Raw genomic sequence first — 17,653 nt, 5'->3', positions numbered from 1 at the left:
TTATTCTGGGAATTAATCTCCGACCACCGCAACTGCTATCCCGGTGCAGTTACCAATATCATCCTAGTCCCCCTAGCCCAGGGTCGTGTTCATTAAAGCACACCATAGCAAAACATTATACAACGGAAAACAAAGTTATTGGACAACTTCAGATAACGCTCCAAAAGCCCTACTAAACATTACCCAGGTAGAGCAGAGGGGGTTAATTTGCTATCTTAGCCCTGGTGGCGCCAGCCACGTGTAACACACCCAGGGTCTTGGTTGGAGAAGGAGAAGCGACCACATGTGCCCAGGCACTGTATTACTTGGCGGAGGTTAATTAGTAATGGGCAGCGCCGTGCTCCAACACTCGCTCTCTCTCCCCCTCCTCTCCTGTCTCAGACGGATAAGGGGAGGGCCACGGGGCATGGCGCATAGCAAAGGTGAGGAAAACGGATTAATTGAATGATACGCTGGCTAGTATTAACATTTCAGCCGGCGATGAATTAATGATAAAACCCAAACAGTCACCTGGGAGACGGCATGTACTGTAGTAAGAGGGGAGTATTGATTTATTCTAGTGAGGGATCCAGCGTGGCTAGAGAAGAGATGGAGTGGGGGGAGGGAGACATAAATGCAAAGAAGGGAAGTCTGGATGTGATGCAGCACAGGGAAGAAAGGTCTGGACTGCAGACGCTGAAAGAACAGCAGGTGGGAATGGACTTTGTTGGGGTAGAGGTGAAAGTATACAGCCCTGTCTGTGTGGTGTGCTGCCAAATATATAAGGAGCAAATAGTGTTTTGTGTACCTGCAAGACCTCTGCTTGGTAGGGCTCCTACAGTGCCCTCCACTATTATTGGCACCCCTGTTTAAGATGTGGTCGAGGACTTCCAAAAATTCTCCTTTTTTTTTTAAACAACATAGAACCCAAATGCAAAAAAAGAGAAATCCAACCTTTTATTTAAGTACATTACTTTGGTGGTAAAAAAAAAAAATCACACATTTAGAAAAAAAAAACTTGAAATCATGTGTCCCACAATTATTGGCACCCCTAACATTTCCGCAGAAAATTTTAATTGATTTTTTTTAAAATATATTTTTCTGTAGTTGCTAAAGTTGGTCAGGGTATCTAGGAACTTTTAATTAGTAATTCATGACTTCCTGTTTCCCTGGGGTATAAATATGACGTGACACAGAGGCCTAATTCTCTTACCCATTTGTCAACATGGCAAAGACAAGAGAACACACCATTCAAGTAAGGCAGATTTGTGTCGACCTTCATAAGTCAGGCAATGGCTACAAGAAAATAGCCACTCGCCTTAACTTGCCCGTATCTACAGTCAGAGGAATCATTAAGAAGTTTAAAACAACTGGAACAGTGACAAACAAGGCTGGAAGAGGTCCCAAGTTTATCTTGCCACAACGCACAGTGAGGAGGATGGTAAGAGAAGTAAAAAAAGTCCTAAGCTCACTGTCACAGAATTGCATCAAAGAGTGGCATCTTGGGGTCACAAAGTCTCCAACAACCATCAGACGCTCTCTACATGCCAACAAGCTGTTTGGGAGGCATGCAAGGAAAAAGCCTTTTCTCACTAACACTCACAAACGTAAACGTCTGGAGTTTGCTAAGCGGCACTGGGACTTCAACTGGGATCGTGTGCTTTGGTCAGATGAGACTAAGATTGAGCTTTTTGGCAACAAACACTCTAAGTGGGTCTGGCGTAAAACAAAAGATGAGTATGCCGAAAAGCACCTCATGCCCACCGTGAAGTATGGTGGAGGATCTGTGATGCTGTGGGCCTGTTTCTCTTCCAAAGGCCCTGGGAACCTTGTTAGGGTGCATGGCATTATGAACGCTTTGAACTACCAGGACATTTTAAATAAAAACCTGATGGCCTCTGCCAGAAAGCTGAAGATGGGTCGTGATTGGGTCTTTCAGCAGGATAATGATCCAAAACATGTGGCAAAATCTACACAAAAATGGTTCAGCAGTCACAAACTCAAGGTCCTCCCATGGCCATCTCAGTCCCCAGACCTCAACCCAATCGAAAACCTGTGGGGCGAGCTAAAGAGGAGAGTGCATAAGAGAGGACCCAGGACACTGGATGATCTAGAAAGATTGTGCAAAGAAGAATGGTCAAAGATCCCTCTCTCTGTGTTCTCCAATCTTGTGAAATGTTATAGGAGGAGATTAAGTGCTGTCTTGTTGGCAAAAGGGGGGTTGTACAAAGTATTAACATCGGGGGTGCCAATAATTGTGGGACACATGATTTCAAGTTTTTTTTTTTCTAAATGTGTGATTTTTTATTTTTTTTTACACCAAAGTAATGTACTTAAATAAAAGGTTGGATTTTTCTCTTTTTTTGCATTTGGGTTCTATGTTGTTTAAAAAAAAAAGGAGCATTTTTGGAAGTCCTCGACCACATCTTAAACAGGGGTGCCAATAATTGTGGAGGGCACTGTATGTACAAGGAGTGTTATTAAGAGAGCAGCGAGGGAGGGGATATCCTCTGGCGTGGTTTGAAGGTCACTTCTGCTCTGTGAGTTTGCCAGGCAGCCAGTCATGCTGCTGAGAGCGCTCTCTACAGTGAGTGCATGGGGAGAGGTTGTAGTCATGTTCTGCAATGTAAATGTATTCCAACAGACCACATACTCTCGTCTCCCCTGGGAAAAGGAACAGGGCAATATGTATGAGATGTGGAACAATAACCCAGGGTGTCTTGAGTTCTTGTTGAGAAACATGATGCAGCTCTGTGCATTGCCTTAGACATTCCTGTTGCGCTCATCTCGCTGTATGAAAAGGGAGGTTCGCTCATTTACACAATTGGCTAATGCTACTCTAATTCTTTTTCACATTGTATACTTCCTTAAAACATTGTTGGTGGAGCCTCGGTAACCTGCCTGCTGCTTCGGCGCCCATGGGAGCCAGTCAACTTCAGAGCAAAGAGTGGGGCGTCGGCAAGGAGTTTCTCTCCGTGCCCCCGGTCGGCCCCCTCCGCCTGCAGTGTGGCGATAACGGGGGTAAACAAAGCCCCTTTAATGTCACTCTAAGCCCCCGTCCTGGGAGGCCTTCGGAAGTGGGGGCCCAGGCAGGGAGGGGTTCGGGTGGCTGTGTGCGTGTCGATTCGCAGGGGCTGGAGGAAACCGAGATTAAAGTCGGGAAGGGAAAAAAACTGTAGTCGAAAGGTCCCAGTGTCTCTAATCTCCTAATGCCTTAAATGAGGAAAGGGAATTGGCTGATCTGAGAACGGCCTCCGCAGAGAGAGAGAGAGAGAGAGAGCCGGCAAAGTTCTTGTTGAGTTTGCAAAATAAATAGATAGCTTATGCATGCATTTCATTCAACAGATAAAAACAAAAAGGGATACGGATGAGTTTGGGTCGGCGCGGAGGTGGCGGGATGGAGGTTCATATCCTGAATTAGTAATTTGTACAGTCACTGCTGGAAATATTAAATCAGTTTCTCTCCAGTGATTGATGGATGCTGATTTTATATGGTTGGTTAGCCAGCCTGGCTGTTGTACCTGCTCATATTCACCATGTGTTGTAACTAGATGGACGTTGTCTAGTTATAGTACCGCCCTGTGGCCATAGCTACCAGTTTTCAGCCATGTTTGATTGTTGTACAGCCAAACGTTCCTTTCATGTCACCAAATCTTCTCCAGAGTTAAGTGACTCTTTCTGACAATTAAAGGGGACAGGGGGATGCCTATAGCGTGACCTTTGGCCAACAATGACCCCCCCACACACACACATACATGCTCACTCACAGGTGTCTTTTGTTTAGAATGGTCGGATGTCCTGGGATCGCCTCTGACTTTATTTTAGAAAGGATAGGTGTGTAGTGAGGTCCTGGAACTATAACCACCTTTATGATTGGTCACACATTTAGCTTTGTATGGTTTTATACATTCCAATGGCTTATGAGGGAGGTTACCTCATTTGGTAGAGCGTGGGTTCGATTCCCACGGGGGACCAGTATACCATGTATGCACTCATTACTGTAAATCGCTCTGGATAAGCATGCTAAATGACACAAATTCAAAATGTTACCACCTCTGAGAAAAATGTTGAACCTTTGCTGGAGCATAGAGCCATTCTGTTCCACGATGAACAATAAGGGGTGATTAGAAAGAGGGATGTTTGCAACTCCATATGGGGACAGTTCTTGCACATGTTGACTTGCCACGTTTGAAATAAAGTCCCCCGTTTGTCGAAGCACTGCTTTTTTTCCCCTCTATCCTGTTGAATTATGTGATGAGAGTATCGTATTTCTGTCTCAGACGTTTGATGTGGCACTGCGTTAGTTGACATTTTATGATCCGCACTGAATTTTCCTGGACAGCTCAGCCAGACGCCTGCTCTCCCCTGCCTCGTTCACAACAGTCGCCATCACCAAACATGGCTGCTGTCCACGCGTCAGTCTCCAGAGACTGAAAAAGACTCTCACCCCCCTCATATCTTCTCTAGCCACGCACTAGAATAGATCTATCCCCCCCCCCCAAGCCCCTTCACAACCCTATGTCCTTGAACCACTCTTATCACCACCCATATCATGTATGTCAAAGGGGTGTATTTAAAGCCATTAGAAAAAATGGCTCAACTTTGGGGGGGGGGACAGTGGCACCCCTCCCCACCCTCCAATGAGAAGTGGTGCCTGCCCTGCCCCTTGTGGCGGTAATTACTGTCTTGTCCCAGTATTCAAAGTGAGCAATTCCTCCACTTTCCAGCAAGCCCCTGCTCTGTCATGTACAATCAGCATCAACATATTCATTGCAAGGGAGAATTCACTTCTCCTTCCTATCTGCCTGAGAGCAGTTGCAGAGAGATCCATGGTAAAATGATATTTCTGTATCAATATAGGAACTCATTTCATAACCAAGACTATCCTCAGATGGGGATTAGAGCTGCTAGTGTGGGTTTTCTCTGGCTATGTCTTCAAATAAACATATAGCAGAGTAATTGGGCAGTCATTTTATAGTATAGCACGCAAGCTTTCTTTGTGTCACTGGCTGGGGTTGGATTAACACGGAGCTTGTCTGACCTTAAATATCCATAGCCATGCTGACAGACTGTGTGAATTATCATGCAGTCTGCACTGTCAAATACATTAGCTCTAGCTATTTTCTTATTTTATGACACTGAGTAAGCTTGGGCGCACTAGCTAGCTTTAAAGAGTTATGCTTCACCTAGGGACCTTGCTCCTGTCGCCTCAGAGCGTCTATGAGCGTGTGCTTGTGGTGCTAGACTGCTGGCTGATGGCGGAAGGCCGTTGGTGGCCGACCGTGGGTAGGGACTGTGCCTGGGAGCCAGTACTCTTGTGTCGTCTTCTGGTTCCCGCGTGATGCAGACCGACAGTTCGCTCCTCCGCTGCCTAAGGCAGTCTAGTGACTAGAGTTCGCCAAACAGACGTTGGCCTAGCCTGCTCCATAGTAACAGTAACGTCATCCACAGGGAAGCGAAGGGCCTGTCTATGCAGAGCTAGGAAATGCCCAGGCTGTAAGGAAAGGTTAGGCCTTTGTTAGTAGGCTGTTCCTAGAGACGTTGTTTTTGTTGAAGTCATTCTATCAGATATGTGCAAAATGCTGGCCTTGAGGACATCATTACATTTTTGTTGAGTAATTAGTAAGCATGGATTTCTTTACATTTACGTCATTTAGCAGACGCTCTTATCCAGAGCGACTTACAGTTAGTGAATACATTTTAAAAAATTATACTGGCCCCCCGTGGGAATCGAACCCACAACCCTGGCGTTGCAAACGCCATGCTCTATCAACTGGGCTACATCCCTGCCGGCCATTCCCTCCCCTACCCTGGACGACGCTGGGCCAATTGTGCGCCGCCCATGAGTCTCCCAGTCGCGGCCGGCTGCGACAGAGCCTGGATTCGAACCAGGATCTCTAGTGGCACAGTTAGCACTGCCTTAGACCACTGCGCCACTCAGGAGTATGTATTTACATACCTAATACAATTTAGTGTGCCAACCATAAAACTGACAAAGGTTGCGCCATATGAATGAAGAACATTGAGCAGGTCTAGGAATTTTGTATGAGCGCATAAATGCCCCTCTGAATAGTTATGGATCTCTTACCCGTCACGTTCTCGGCTTGGCACTGTGCATGTGGTAAACATGCCCGGTTTGTTTACCTTTTCAACTGTCCTCACTTCTCTCCCCATTCTTCTGTTTTTTATTTTGGCAAAATATTGTTGTGGATTATTTTGACACATTGTTCCTTTTATCCTAGTGGAAGCCAGTTTCAAGTGGAGAGGATTACGTCTGTAAATACGTTCCCTTTGGTACAAAGCCGCAAAGCCACTCACGAGTGAAAGGGCCTCGATAAGAAAATTGTCAAGCAGAGCCCACTCCCCCCACCATAATTCCCTGAAAGTAGTTTCATTTCTATTTTCCCCTCAAGAAAGAATTCCTTTTCTTCAGCCTGTTTTTTGGGCGAGCCCAGTCCCAGTGTGATGCCGTAATATTGGCAAGGCAGCAGGGCGCACCGTCGGGAACATGAGACTCGTACCTGTGCTCTTGAATTCATTCAGTTTTTATATTAGGCCAGGAAAAAGAGGCCCCTAAAGGTCACACTTGGTTACCTGTTGTCTGGAATCTGCTGTCGTGGTAGCAATGAACCGATATCACATGTTGAGCACTATGGAAAGAGATCAGAGCAAAAGAGGACTGAAGCTTAGGAAGCAACCACATTAAGAGTCATTTGAGGGTTTGAACAATTATTCTATGAGTCCGATAGGTATCACATGATTCAGATAAGTAGGCTATCACATGACAAATGATTCATAGTATGCAAGTAGTTGTAGACTTATTTCATTGTGGCCTGATTATCTACACTGCAGTCTAAATGTGAAATACTCTTTCTACCTGTATAATAATATATTTCTTCCATCTCTCTGCAGTATAACTTTGTGGGCAGAATCCTGGGGCCTCGCGGACTCACCGCCAAGCAGCTGGAAGCAGAAACTGGATGCAAAATCATGGTGCGAGGAAAGAGCTCCATGAGAGACAGAAAGAAGGTGAGCTCATTGGTTTATTTGCTCCCCCCCCCACCCCTTTTTTTTTCCACTCAACTTTGTGCAAAAATGGGCTTGGATTTAAGATTCACTTCCAACTGCCCTGTAGTAAAACAGCCATTTTGATTTGTTAGTCAATGCGTGGAGAAGTGGTTAGCCATAACCTCCTGTAATTTTGAGCTATAGCCCACCAAGCTAACAGTACAACATACAAACATAGCCTACATAAAGCGTGAAAGATACTTGACTCTAGGTTATGGAAAGGCTGCTCAGTGGAAAGTTACCTCTAAAGTGACGGGTAGGCCCGGCCCAAGTGCTGGTTCTATTCTGGGCTTCTGTGGATTTCTGAAAGGGCACCAAGGTCACGTGTCCTGTTCTCATAAACCAGGGTTACCCAATTGTTTTTATTTGCACCCCCCCCCACCCACCCACACACAAGTTTACGGAGCAAAACAAAATCATATTTTTATTTTGTTGTTGGACTGTAAAGACTGTAAAAATACCAGCAAATTACCTCCAAGTTATTTTAATTTTGAAAATCTGTTCCAAAGTATTCCCACGCATAGTAGAGATGTGATCGTATACAAATGTCAGCAAGGTTGAAAATTATTGTTTAGTCAAATATTATATACAGTATCTCACAAAAGTGAGTACACCCCTCACATTTTTGTAAATATTTGAGTATATCTTTTCATGTGACAACACTGAAGAAATGACACTTTGCTACAATGTGGGGCAGTATTCCAACATGATAACGGCCCCAAACACACCTCCAAGATGACCACTGCCTTGCTTAAGAAGCTGAGGGTAAAGGTGATGGACTGGCCAAGCATGTCTCCAGACCTAAACCCTATTGAGCATCTGTGGGGCATCCTCAAACGGAAGGTGGAGGAGTGCAAGGTCTCTAACATCCACCAGCTCCGTGATGTCGTCATGTAGTGGAAGAGGACTCCAGTGGCAACCTGTGAAGCTCTGGTGAACTCCATGCCCAAGAGGGTTAAGGCAGTGCTGGAAAATGATGGTGGCCAGACAAAATATTGACACTTTGGGCCCAATTTTGACATTTTCACTTAGGGGTGTACTCACTTTTGTTGCCAGCGGTTTAGACATTAATGGCTGTGTGAGTTATTTTGAGGGGACAGCAAATGTACACTGTTATACAAGTTGTACACTCACTACTTTACATTGTAGCAAAGTGTCATTTCTTCAGTGTTGTCACATGAAAACATATACTCAAATATTTACAATAATGTGAGGGGTAAACTCACTTTTGTGAGATACTGTATGTTTGGGCTTCTTGCGGTCAATTTGCATTCTACAAATTATCTGTAATTATTTCGGACCCCTGATCATCCGCTGAAGAAAAATTGGGCCGCGGCTGAATCTAGTTGATCCCTGGTTATATGGCGGCAACCCAACTAGAGGAAGAGTCAAACACAACGTTATACTGATCAATCACTGTTATTACTTAGTTTTGATCTAACCACAGCAGATTTCTTCACTTTTCATAAGTGGCTTCTTATAGATATAGTCTGAGAGAATTCTGTTATATTTTGAAAGCAAATGCCAACCATTTTCTACGACACCTTTCAAAACATTGACAATGCGACAGCACATTGTTATTTTGAAGTGAGACATGTTTATTTGGCTAGTTCGGTCCCCCCTCTCTTCCTCCTCAGTGTAGTTAATTTGTTAGGCAGCAGTGTTCCATTACAGTGCATTTGCATAAGTAAGGCGGGAGAAGTGTACTTTATCCCCTCCACGAAGGACCCCCGCCTGCCTGGAGGCTCTGCTGCTTCCCTAGAAGAGACAGCAGCAGAAAGCAACAATGAGAGAATGCACAAGGATTCCCACCGGAGCCTCAATCCTAGAAGCTCCAGTTTACAGCTCTAGGGGTGGATCATTTTTGTCTTTCTTTAACACACCCTCATTCTTGGCTTGTTTTCCTTTTTATTTATTTTAATCTCCTTTTGGAGTCTTCATTATCAAAGCACTGGTTAGTTTTTTGTTGCTAATTCTGATATTTTTTCAGAATTTGATTAAGTGAGAGGTTTTACACACACAAATGCCAACACACCTCATTTAGAAGATGACTGCTCTTCACAGCTCATATATGATTACTTTTATAATCTTAAGGCTTGATGACCCATGGTAGCTTATCTCCTTTAATTTGTCTTTCTATGGCCCTGAGACCTGTCCGATGCGCGCTGCAATTACAGGCCTATAAACGGCCAGCAGTTTTAACTGCCTCTAATAAATAGTCTGGAAAAGACGAGGGTGGTGCTTTTAAGAGTGTAATATAAAAATGAAGGGGTAACAAAATATTCCAAATATAGATTGTGCCTCATGTAAGTTAGATTTTATTTGTGTCCCAGAGATGGACAATTTCAGAGGCAAAAATTGACAGGGGCTCACCCAGGGGTGAGAATGGGGTAGGTATGGGAGGCAGAGGAGGCAACCCTTGGCGGAACTATATGAATGCGTTTTCAATCAAAATTACCTGGTAAAATAAGTTACATTCATAAATTTAAACCCTCTCCACCTCTGTTTCCCCCAGCACTGCCACTAATAGTACCACACGGTACTGATAACCAAGGACCTCTTCCTCCCTCATAACCAAGGACCTCTTCCTCAGTCTGTCTGCTGTAGTTTTCCCTCCCTGAACCGCCCCGTGTTCTCCCAAACTTCCCTGGAAACAGAGGCAGCTGTGGATAATGCAGTCTTGTTTATTCAGGAGCCATTACCTCCGCCGTTTTTTGGCTCTCAATAATTCAGTTTGCAGCTCCCTCCGGGGGCAGGCCCAGCCCACCGGTGGCTGGAGCAATGGAAAGCGGGGGGGCATGTGACTGGAGAAATAGACTCCCCAGTATGGAGAGCTAGTCAGGCAGGGGGGAGTTGGCATGAGAGAAATTGAGCTGGAGATGTGGTTTCAGGGGACTGGAGCCCCAGGGAAGCCACTGGGGCTGGGCTGTTTGAGGTGGCAGGTTGTCTCTGAGGATTTTCAAGGAACTCCAGTTCTGGTGGATGCCCATGCACGTAGGTCAACATCTATTTAAAGGTGTTCAAACGACAACTACTAAGTATAAGACCACATAAATAGTCAATTAGAAGTGTGCGCCAACTAGCCAAAATTCTGAGCTCCGTGCATATTGACTTCCGCTGCCCCCGCCCCCCCACCCCCACGGGCCACTGTTAGAAATCGTACAGACTGGGTAATTGTGCACTTGATAGCCCAAACCTTTTAAAAAGGAAATGCTAAGTTTATCGCCCATTCACTATAACGAGGCACCTCTCGTAGTGTGAACAGTCAGCAGTCTTAAGTCACCACTCTGTTCGCCCCCACCTCACCATGGCTCTTTGAGCCTTTATGTGGCAGTGCAGATGGATAGGAGCAGACAGGGGAGACGAACAGAGGATAATAACCTGTCCCTCAGGCGACACTCAGTCCTCTGATCAAACAAGGCCTAAATCACGTGGGACCTCCTCTGCAAATACAGGGAAAAAAGATCTGAGACGCTGGAGACATCCAACCACTGGAGACCATGTGTTCACGCTACTATGATCACAACCCAACTCCTGAAGAACTGTGCCTTTTTTGAAGGTGGTTATGAAAACACCAACTTTCTGTCTAGTTTAAAAAAAAAAATAGTTTAAGGCTTAGTTTGTAGTTGCCTCTAACCATGTCTTCAGATGCGGCTCACTGCAATGGCCTTTCTGTAGGAGGTGTTGCAGTTCTCAGCAGAATGCGCAATTGAGTGCCAAGTTGGGAAAAACGTCAGTGGAAGGCCCAGAATTTCATCGGCAGAGTTTCAACGTCTTGATTGTCAATTGTTACCAATGACCTGTCACTGGCATTAAACAAAGCATGTGTGTCCATGTATGCTGAAGATTCAACCATATACGCATCAGCAACCATGGCTAATGAAGTCACTGAAACCCTTAACAAAGAGTTCCAGTCGGTTTTGGATTTGGTGGCCACTAAAACTGTTCCTGAACATCTCTAAAACGAAGAGCATTGTATTTGGTACAAATCATTCCCTAAGTTCTAGACCTCAGCTGAATCTGGTAATGAATGGTGTGGCTGTTGAACAAGTTGAGACTAAATTACTTGGTGTTACCTTAGATTTTAAACTGTCATGGTCAAAACGTATAGATTCAATGGTTGTAAAGATGGGGTGAGGTCTGTCCGTAATAAAGAGATGCTCTGCTTTTTGGACACCACACTCCAAAAAGCAAGTTCTGCAGGCTCTAGTTTTGTCTAATCTTGATTATTGTCCAGTCGTGTGGTCCAGTGCTGCAAGGAAAGACCTAGTTAAGCATCAGCTGGCCCAAAACAGAGCGGCACGTCTTGCTCTTCATTGTAATCAGAGGGCTGATAAAAATGCATGCCAGTCTCTCTTGGCTAAGAGTTGAGGAGAGACTGACTGCATCAGTTCTTCTTTTTATAAGAAACATTAATGTGTTAAATTCCAAATTGTTTGCGTAGTCAACTTACACACCGCTCTGACACACACTTACCCCACCAGACATGCCACCAGGGGTCTTTTCACAGTCCCCAAATCCAGAACAAATTCAAGAAAGCGTACAGTATTATATAGAACCATTATTGCATGGAACTCAATTCCATCTCATATTGCTCAAATAAACAGCAAACCTGGTTTCAAAAAACCAATAAAGCAACACCTCACGGCACAACGCCTCTCCCCTATTTGACCTAGATAGTTTGTGTATGTATTGATATGTAGGCTACGTGTGCCTTTAAAAAATATATATATGTACAGTGGGGGGAAAAAAGTATTTAGTCAGCCACCAATTGTGCAAGTTCTCCCACTTAAAAAGATGAGAGGCCTGTAATTTTCATCATAGGTACACGTCAACTATGACAGACAAAATGAGGAAAAAAATTCCAGAAAATCACATTGTAGGATTTTTTAATGAATTTATTTGCAAATTATGGTGAAAAATAAGTATTTGGTCAATAAAAGTTTCTCAATACTTTGTTATATACCCTTTGTTGGCAATGACACAGGTCAAACGTTTTCTGTAAGTCTTCACAAGGTTTTCACACACTGTTGCTGGTATTTTGGCCCATTCCTCCATGCAGATCTCCTCTAGAGCAGTGATGTTTTGGGGCTGTCGCTGGGCAACACGGACTTTCAACTCCCTCCAAAGATTTTCTATGGGGTTGAGATCTGGAGACTGGCTAGGCCACTCCAGGACCTTGAAATGCTTCTTACGAAGCCACTCCTTCGTTGCCCGGGCGATGTGTTTGGGATCATTGTCATGCTGAAAGACCCAGCCACGTTTAATCTTCAATGCCCTTGCTGATGGAAGGAGGTTTTCACTCAAAATCTCACGATACATGGCCCCATTCATTCTTTCCTTTACACGGATCAGTCGTCCTGGTCCCTTTGCAGAAAACAGCCCCAAAGCATGATGTTTCCACCCCCATGCTTCACAGTAGGTATGGTGTTCTTTGGATGCAACTCGGCATTCTTTGTCCTCCAAACACGACGGAGTTGAGTTTTTACCAAAAAGTTATATTTTGGTTTCATCTGACCATATGACATTCTCCCAATCCTCTTCTGGATCATCCAAATGCACTCTAGCAAACTTTAGACGGGCCTGGACATGTACTGGCTTAAGCAGGGGGGACACGTCTGGCACTGCAGGATTTGAGTCCCTGGCGGCGTAGTGTGTTACTGATGGTAGGCTTTGTTACTTTGGTCCCAGCTCTCTGCAGGTCATTCACTAGGTCCCCCCGTGTGGTTCTGGGATTTTTGCTCACCGTTCTTGTGATCATTTTGACCCCACGGGGTGAGATCTTGCGTGGAGCCCCAGATCGAGGGAGATTATCAGTGGTCTTGTATGTCTTCCATTTCCTAATAATTGCTCCCACAGTTGATTTCTTCAAACCAAGCTGCTTACCTATTGCAGATTCAGTCTTCCCAGCCTGGTGCAGGTCTACAATTTTGTTTCTGGTGTCCTTTGACCGCTCTTTGGTCTTGGCCATAGTGGAGTTTGGAGTGTGACTGTTTGAGGTTGTGGACAGGTGTCTTTTTATACTGATAACAAGTTCAAACAGGTGCCATTAATACAGGCAACGAGTGGAGGACAGAGGAGCCTCTTAAAGAAGAAGTTACAGGTCTGTGAGAGCCAGAAATCTTGCTTGTTTGTAGGTGACCAAATACTTATTTTCCACCATAATTTGCAAATAAATTCATTAAAAATCCTACAATGTGATTTTCTGGAGAAAAACATTTCTCAATTTGTCTGTCATAGTTGACGTGTACCTATGATGAAAATTACAGGCCTCTCTCATCTTTTTAAGTGGGAGAACTTGCACAATTGGTGGCTGACTAAATACTTTTTTCCCCCCACTGTAGATCTGTCCTTGAGCTGTTCTTGTCTATTAATGTTCTGTATTATGTCATTTCATGTTTTGTGTGGACCCCAGGAATAGTAGCTGCTGCTTTTGTAACAGCCAATGGGGATCCTAATCAAATACCAATAAATATTGATAGGTTGAAATTTGATTGGACATTTGGCACTGCAAGCACACTTGGATTGTTGTTCAGATTGAGGTGACTTGCTCATGCTTTATGAAGCTTGTATGAAAGCTTTTAGACTAACGAGAAAAGCATAAGTCTAGTTCCTTCTAGTGCTTTGGGAAATGTCTTCTTGGAATAGATGGAGGTGGAATTCAGAAACGCTTGGACATGGCAAAAGCAGTTGGGACTGTTGTCATATAATTTATAAGCGCTTCAACTTAGTTCCCGTTTTGACAGGTATTTAAGAGAGCTCCTTAAACTTTTAAGTTTAGCTGGGTTGTTCCACCAATTCGGTGCCTTTTGAGAAGTCTAACTTGATCAAAAAATAGCTTGATTTCACCTACTTTTAACATGCTGTCATAAAGACCACATGTTCTAATTAATAAACAAATTTTCCCATTTGCAAGAGAATCAAAAATTTAAGAAGACTAAGGTGCCAAATAAAGTAACAGGGAAAACTGTAACAGGGTGGATGATTTCTTAAATCCCCTTGTCACAGGGGAATTGAAGTGTGTGCAAGCTTCACAGTTATACTTTCTTGTTTTTATTTAAGGTCCAATGCAGCTGTTTTGATCTTAATCAAATCATTTCTGGGTAACAATTAAGTACCTTACTGTGATTTGTTTTCAACTAAAATGGTCAAAAAGAAACAAGTGGCTTCTTAGCAAAGAGCAATTTCTCAAGCAAGAATTTTGCTAGTACTGTTTGGGAGTGGTCTGAGAGGAGGGGAAAACTAGCTGTTATTGGCAGAGAGGTTTGGAACTCTTTCTTATTGGTCTATTAACTAATTTGTCACCAGGCAGGCAAACTCCATCACACCAAAACAGGCTGACATCTCAGGCAGCCTTTTCAAACAGCTTACACTAAAAGGGCATTATCATTTTCACAGTTTCACAGTATTATTCCAACCTCATAGTGCGGACAGTGTATAAAACACAGTGGCACTTGATCCAGACAGAAACTCAGCTACTGCTCTGTTCAATCGTTGGGTGTCGTGTTCAACATTTTTCAGAGACTGCCATCTATGCACTAATGCATTGACTATACAATCAATTTGACTTTGGTAAAAACAATTTATCTACATAACATAATGGTTGTCATGTATTTGAATGGTGAATCTCTATTGATAAACTGGGCAAATCATGACTTAGCCTAGGCCTATTCACTATACAGGTGAATGCATATTTAATAGGAGTGTGCATGCATTGAGTTACTGAGCTTGTTTTGGCAGATTTCATGGGGCTACAGATGACAATCTCTTTCCCTTCCATTTGGGACTTATTTTATTGTACAGGTGTGTTTGTACTGTAAAAGTGCGCGCACTCTCTTTAACCAGTAATGATGTCATTCACGAGGCAAGTTCGCTGAGCCAATAGATAATATTTGGGACATGAGAGACTGATTTTAAATTAATAGTTTTGGTGGCAATCGGCATATTTTGTGTTGTGTTTTTAACAAAGTTCTAGGGTAGTGAATTGATGCACGCTTCAGCTGTAAGCGAGCAAGGAAAGGTGGCATACAAATCTGGAAGCAACCGGTGTCATCTTGCATTGTAAAGTGTTCTAGCCTGTATGGACATTTGTTTTGCTAACAGTTTCAACCTTTCTACATGCCATGTCGCATTATGAAAGTGTTTTAACTTCTGTGCAGCATGAATGGGGAGCTAACGTGATGAAGCCCAGACTCAGACTCCCAGTACAGGCTAAGTGAAGCAGGGGGACATCGGCTGGGCTGATAGAATTGATCCGTGAGACACATTTAACAGAAGTACCGACAGTAATACAAATTCTAGTACCGATCAGTTTTTCATGCTCTAGTATCAGAAGAAGTACAGAAATATGGGGATTTAGTGGGTTACAATCTTCCTAGAAGTGATTCATGCTGAATTTCGGCACTTTACTAAGCCTTTATAAAAAATCAATGTATAGAATTCTCCATGTGGTCTATATTAAAGGATACTTCATTTTATGTAACAGGCTTTTAAAATTCAATATTGGTGCACAATTTCTACTTAAAATGTAATATCCCATTTCATGGAACGACCCAGCTCCTTTGTTCCAGGCATAGCTAGCCTGCCTTGTCCTGTCTTGCCCTCTGTTGCCTCAAGTCCCTTTTGGCCCGGTGGCATTTGCGACTGAAGTGCATCACCCTGTGGCTAAGAGGTGTCATCGAAGAGCCCTTGTGGACCGGGCGATAGAGGGAGAGGGACAGCTGGTTGCGACGGTCGCTTAGCTGTGAAATGTGCATTCCGGCACCGTGTTGAGAGAAATAGTATTTTTAGACTCGCCCAGATTAAATCTAGCACCAGCTGACCACACGAGCTACCTCTGTCGAGGGCTATGGAACTTTCCTCTTCCAGTACAACAAACAAGGGGCAGGTCAAATTAAACGGGACATATGGTCAGCTATTTCTGTTGCCTTTTTTCATGTGGTGTTTTCAGTGTTAAGAGTATAACCTTGGTCGAGGATTTATTGCGCTCAAGCTTAGAGGGGCTAAGCTTGAGGTTCAGGGTGCCACACAAGCAAGTAATTGTTTTTTCGTTGCCATTATAACGTTCATATTTTGGCAAACTTGATTACTTGGCAGTTTTCTCTCTCAGCCAGTTTCAGATGTCAGTAAACAGAATTTGGTCGCTCTTCAAAGGCCTTCCCAGCATGCCCTGCCTCCTCCGTCCCACCACTCTTCCTCCCCCATTTGTCATGCTGTCACTTTTTCTCTTAGGACACTGTGACCTTGTTCACAGCAAGCCACGGTGGGCGAGTGGCACTCCGCACCGCTCCCAGCCTTCCTCGCTTCAGCCCTTCCTGGGGTAGGACTGTGAATCCCCACAGTGCTGGAGCTCTCATGCTGTCTCTCTGTGTAGTGTTCACTTACTCACCATCTCCACTCTCTCGCGCTCCTCTCTGCCGCAGTCTCACACGTGCACCTCAAAATTACCAGTGCTCAGAAATGGGCGATTTATGCTTGTGACAGGTGCAGTTCCACAGGGTGTTCTGAGGAGGTGGTGGCTGTTCGACTGACTCAACTCCACGCTGCCTCCAAAATAGGCCACAAGTAAACAGCCCGTTGTGAAATAATTTTAAAGTATGCCCTCCTTCCCCTGTGGAATAGGTGAAGACTAGAGAGGAATATTGAACTTAATTTTCCTGCTGTTTTTGTTTGTGCGTGACGAAGGATTGTGTGGGGAAAGTCATAGCAACGGCTCTCTCGGCAGAGGAGGTGGGCGAGCGGTGGCATGCCACTCGACTCTGGCTTGGCGCGCACGTTGCCGCATATTAGTAAACGTGTCAGGTGGACCACCCGCTGCGCCTCACAATGCCTGGGTAGCAATTAGACACAATTACCATGCCTAGTTCACAAACGAGCAGTGATCGGAGGGGCACCAGGAGAAAACATAACGTGTGTGTGTGTGTGTGTGTGGGGGGGGAAGAACTGACGACATGGCATTAATCAACATACACACTGCCTAATTTGAGCTTTTTAGTCAAATAGAGGGAAGCGAAGCTAGACTTTCCCTGTACCATGACCTAAATGGCTTGGAGATTTGGCTGTGTTTTGATGCTGAAATGTGTTGTCTTAATAGGGCTCGGAGAGAGATGGTTCTCTGAGAGCTTAAAGACCGCTGCTGCTTTTGTCATAACATGAAGCTATAGTGTTTCATATTCCTACTGAGGTTTGAGGTTGGCCTAGTCTTTGTTTGAATCGAATTGTAAACCTCAATTCATAGCCACAGAGGAAATGGTGAGCTCAGATCTGTCTACATATAACCACACACGGCGGTAAGCTGCCATGGTTGTGTGACCCAAAGCTTTTAAGATCTCTCCGTGCGGTGCAGCGCTGTCGGCAAACGTCTCCAAAGAAGCCAGGTAAATGGGGAGAGCATGTCAATGGACTGTCTCGCATTATCTCCAACGACGTATTCCCTTTTCACAAAAAGCTAGGCGTGCAGGTGTTTTGTGCCAGGTCTGAAGACTTACATTTTGAATTGCCTTATTCCACTTCCCCACTCAGCCTGGCCAGTCTAATACTGGGCCCCATTGTGCGCACATTGAAATGGCCCTCTATTTAGCCATGTTGAAAGCCTCCCCGCGACTTG

At 44.4% G+C, this 17,653-nt stretch overlaps 1 protein-coding gene across 4 annotated transcripts in view; it reads left to right on the top strand.

Annotated features, from left to right (window-relative positions):
- The window catches only part of LOC121545124 (protein quaking-A), an 89,570-nt gene that overhangs the window by 31,744 nt on the left and 40,173 nt on the right, over window positions 1-17,653 (top strand). For all 4 annotated transcript variants that reach the window (XM_041855537.2, XM_041855534.2, XM_041855536.2 and 1 more), the window contains exon 3: window positions 6,892-7,008. In XM_041855537.2, the coding sequence (XP_041711471.1) occupies window positions 6,892-7,008 (117 nt within the window). The remainder of the gene's footprint in view (window positions 1-6,891; window positions 7,009-17,653) is intronic.

The sequence above is a fragment of the Coregonus clupeaformis genome, chromosome 29 (genome assembly GCF_020615455.1).
Source record: "Coregonus clupeaformis isolate EN_2021a chromosome 29, ASM2061545v1, whole genome shotgun sequence".
Classification (NCBI taxonomy): Eukaryota; Metazoa; Chordata; class Actinopteri; order Salmoniformes; family Salmonidae; genus Coregonus; species Coregonus clupeaformis.
This window is presented reverse-complemented; position numbering and strand designations above follow the sequence as displayed.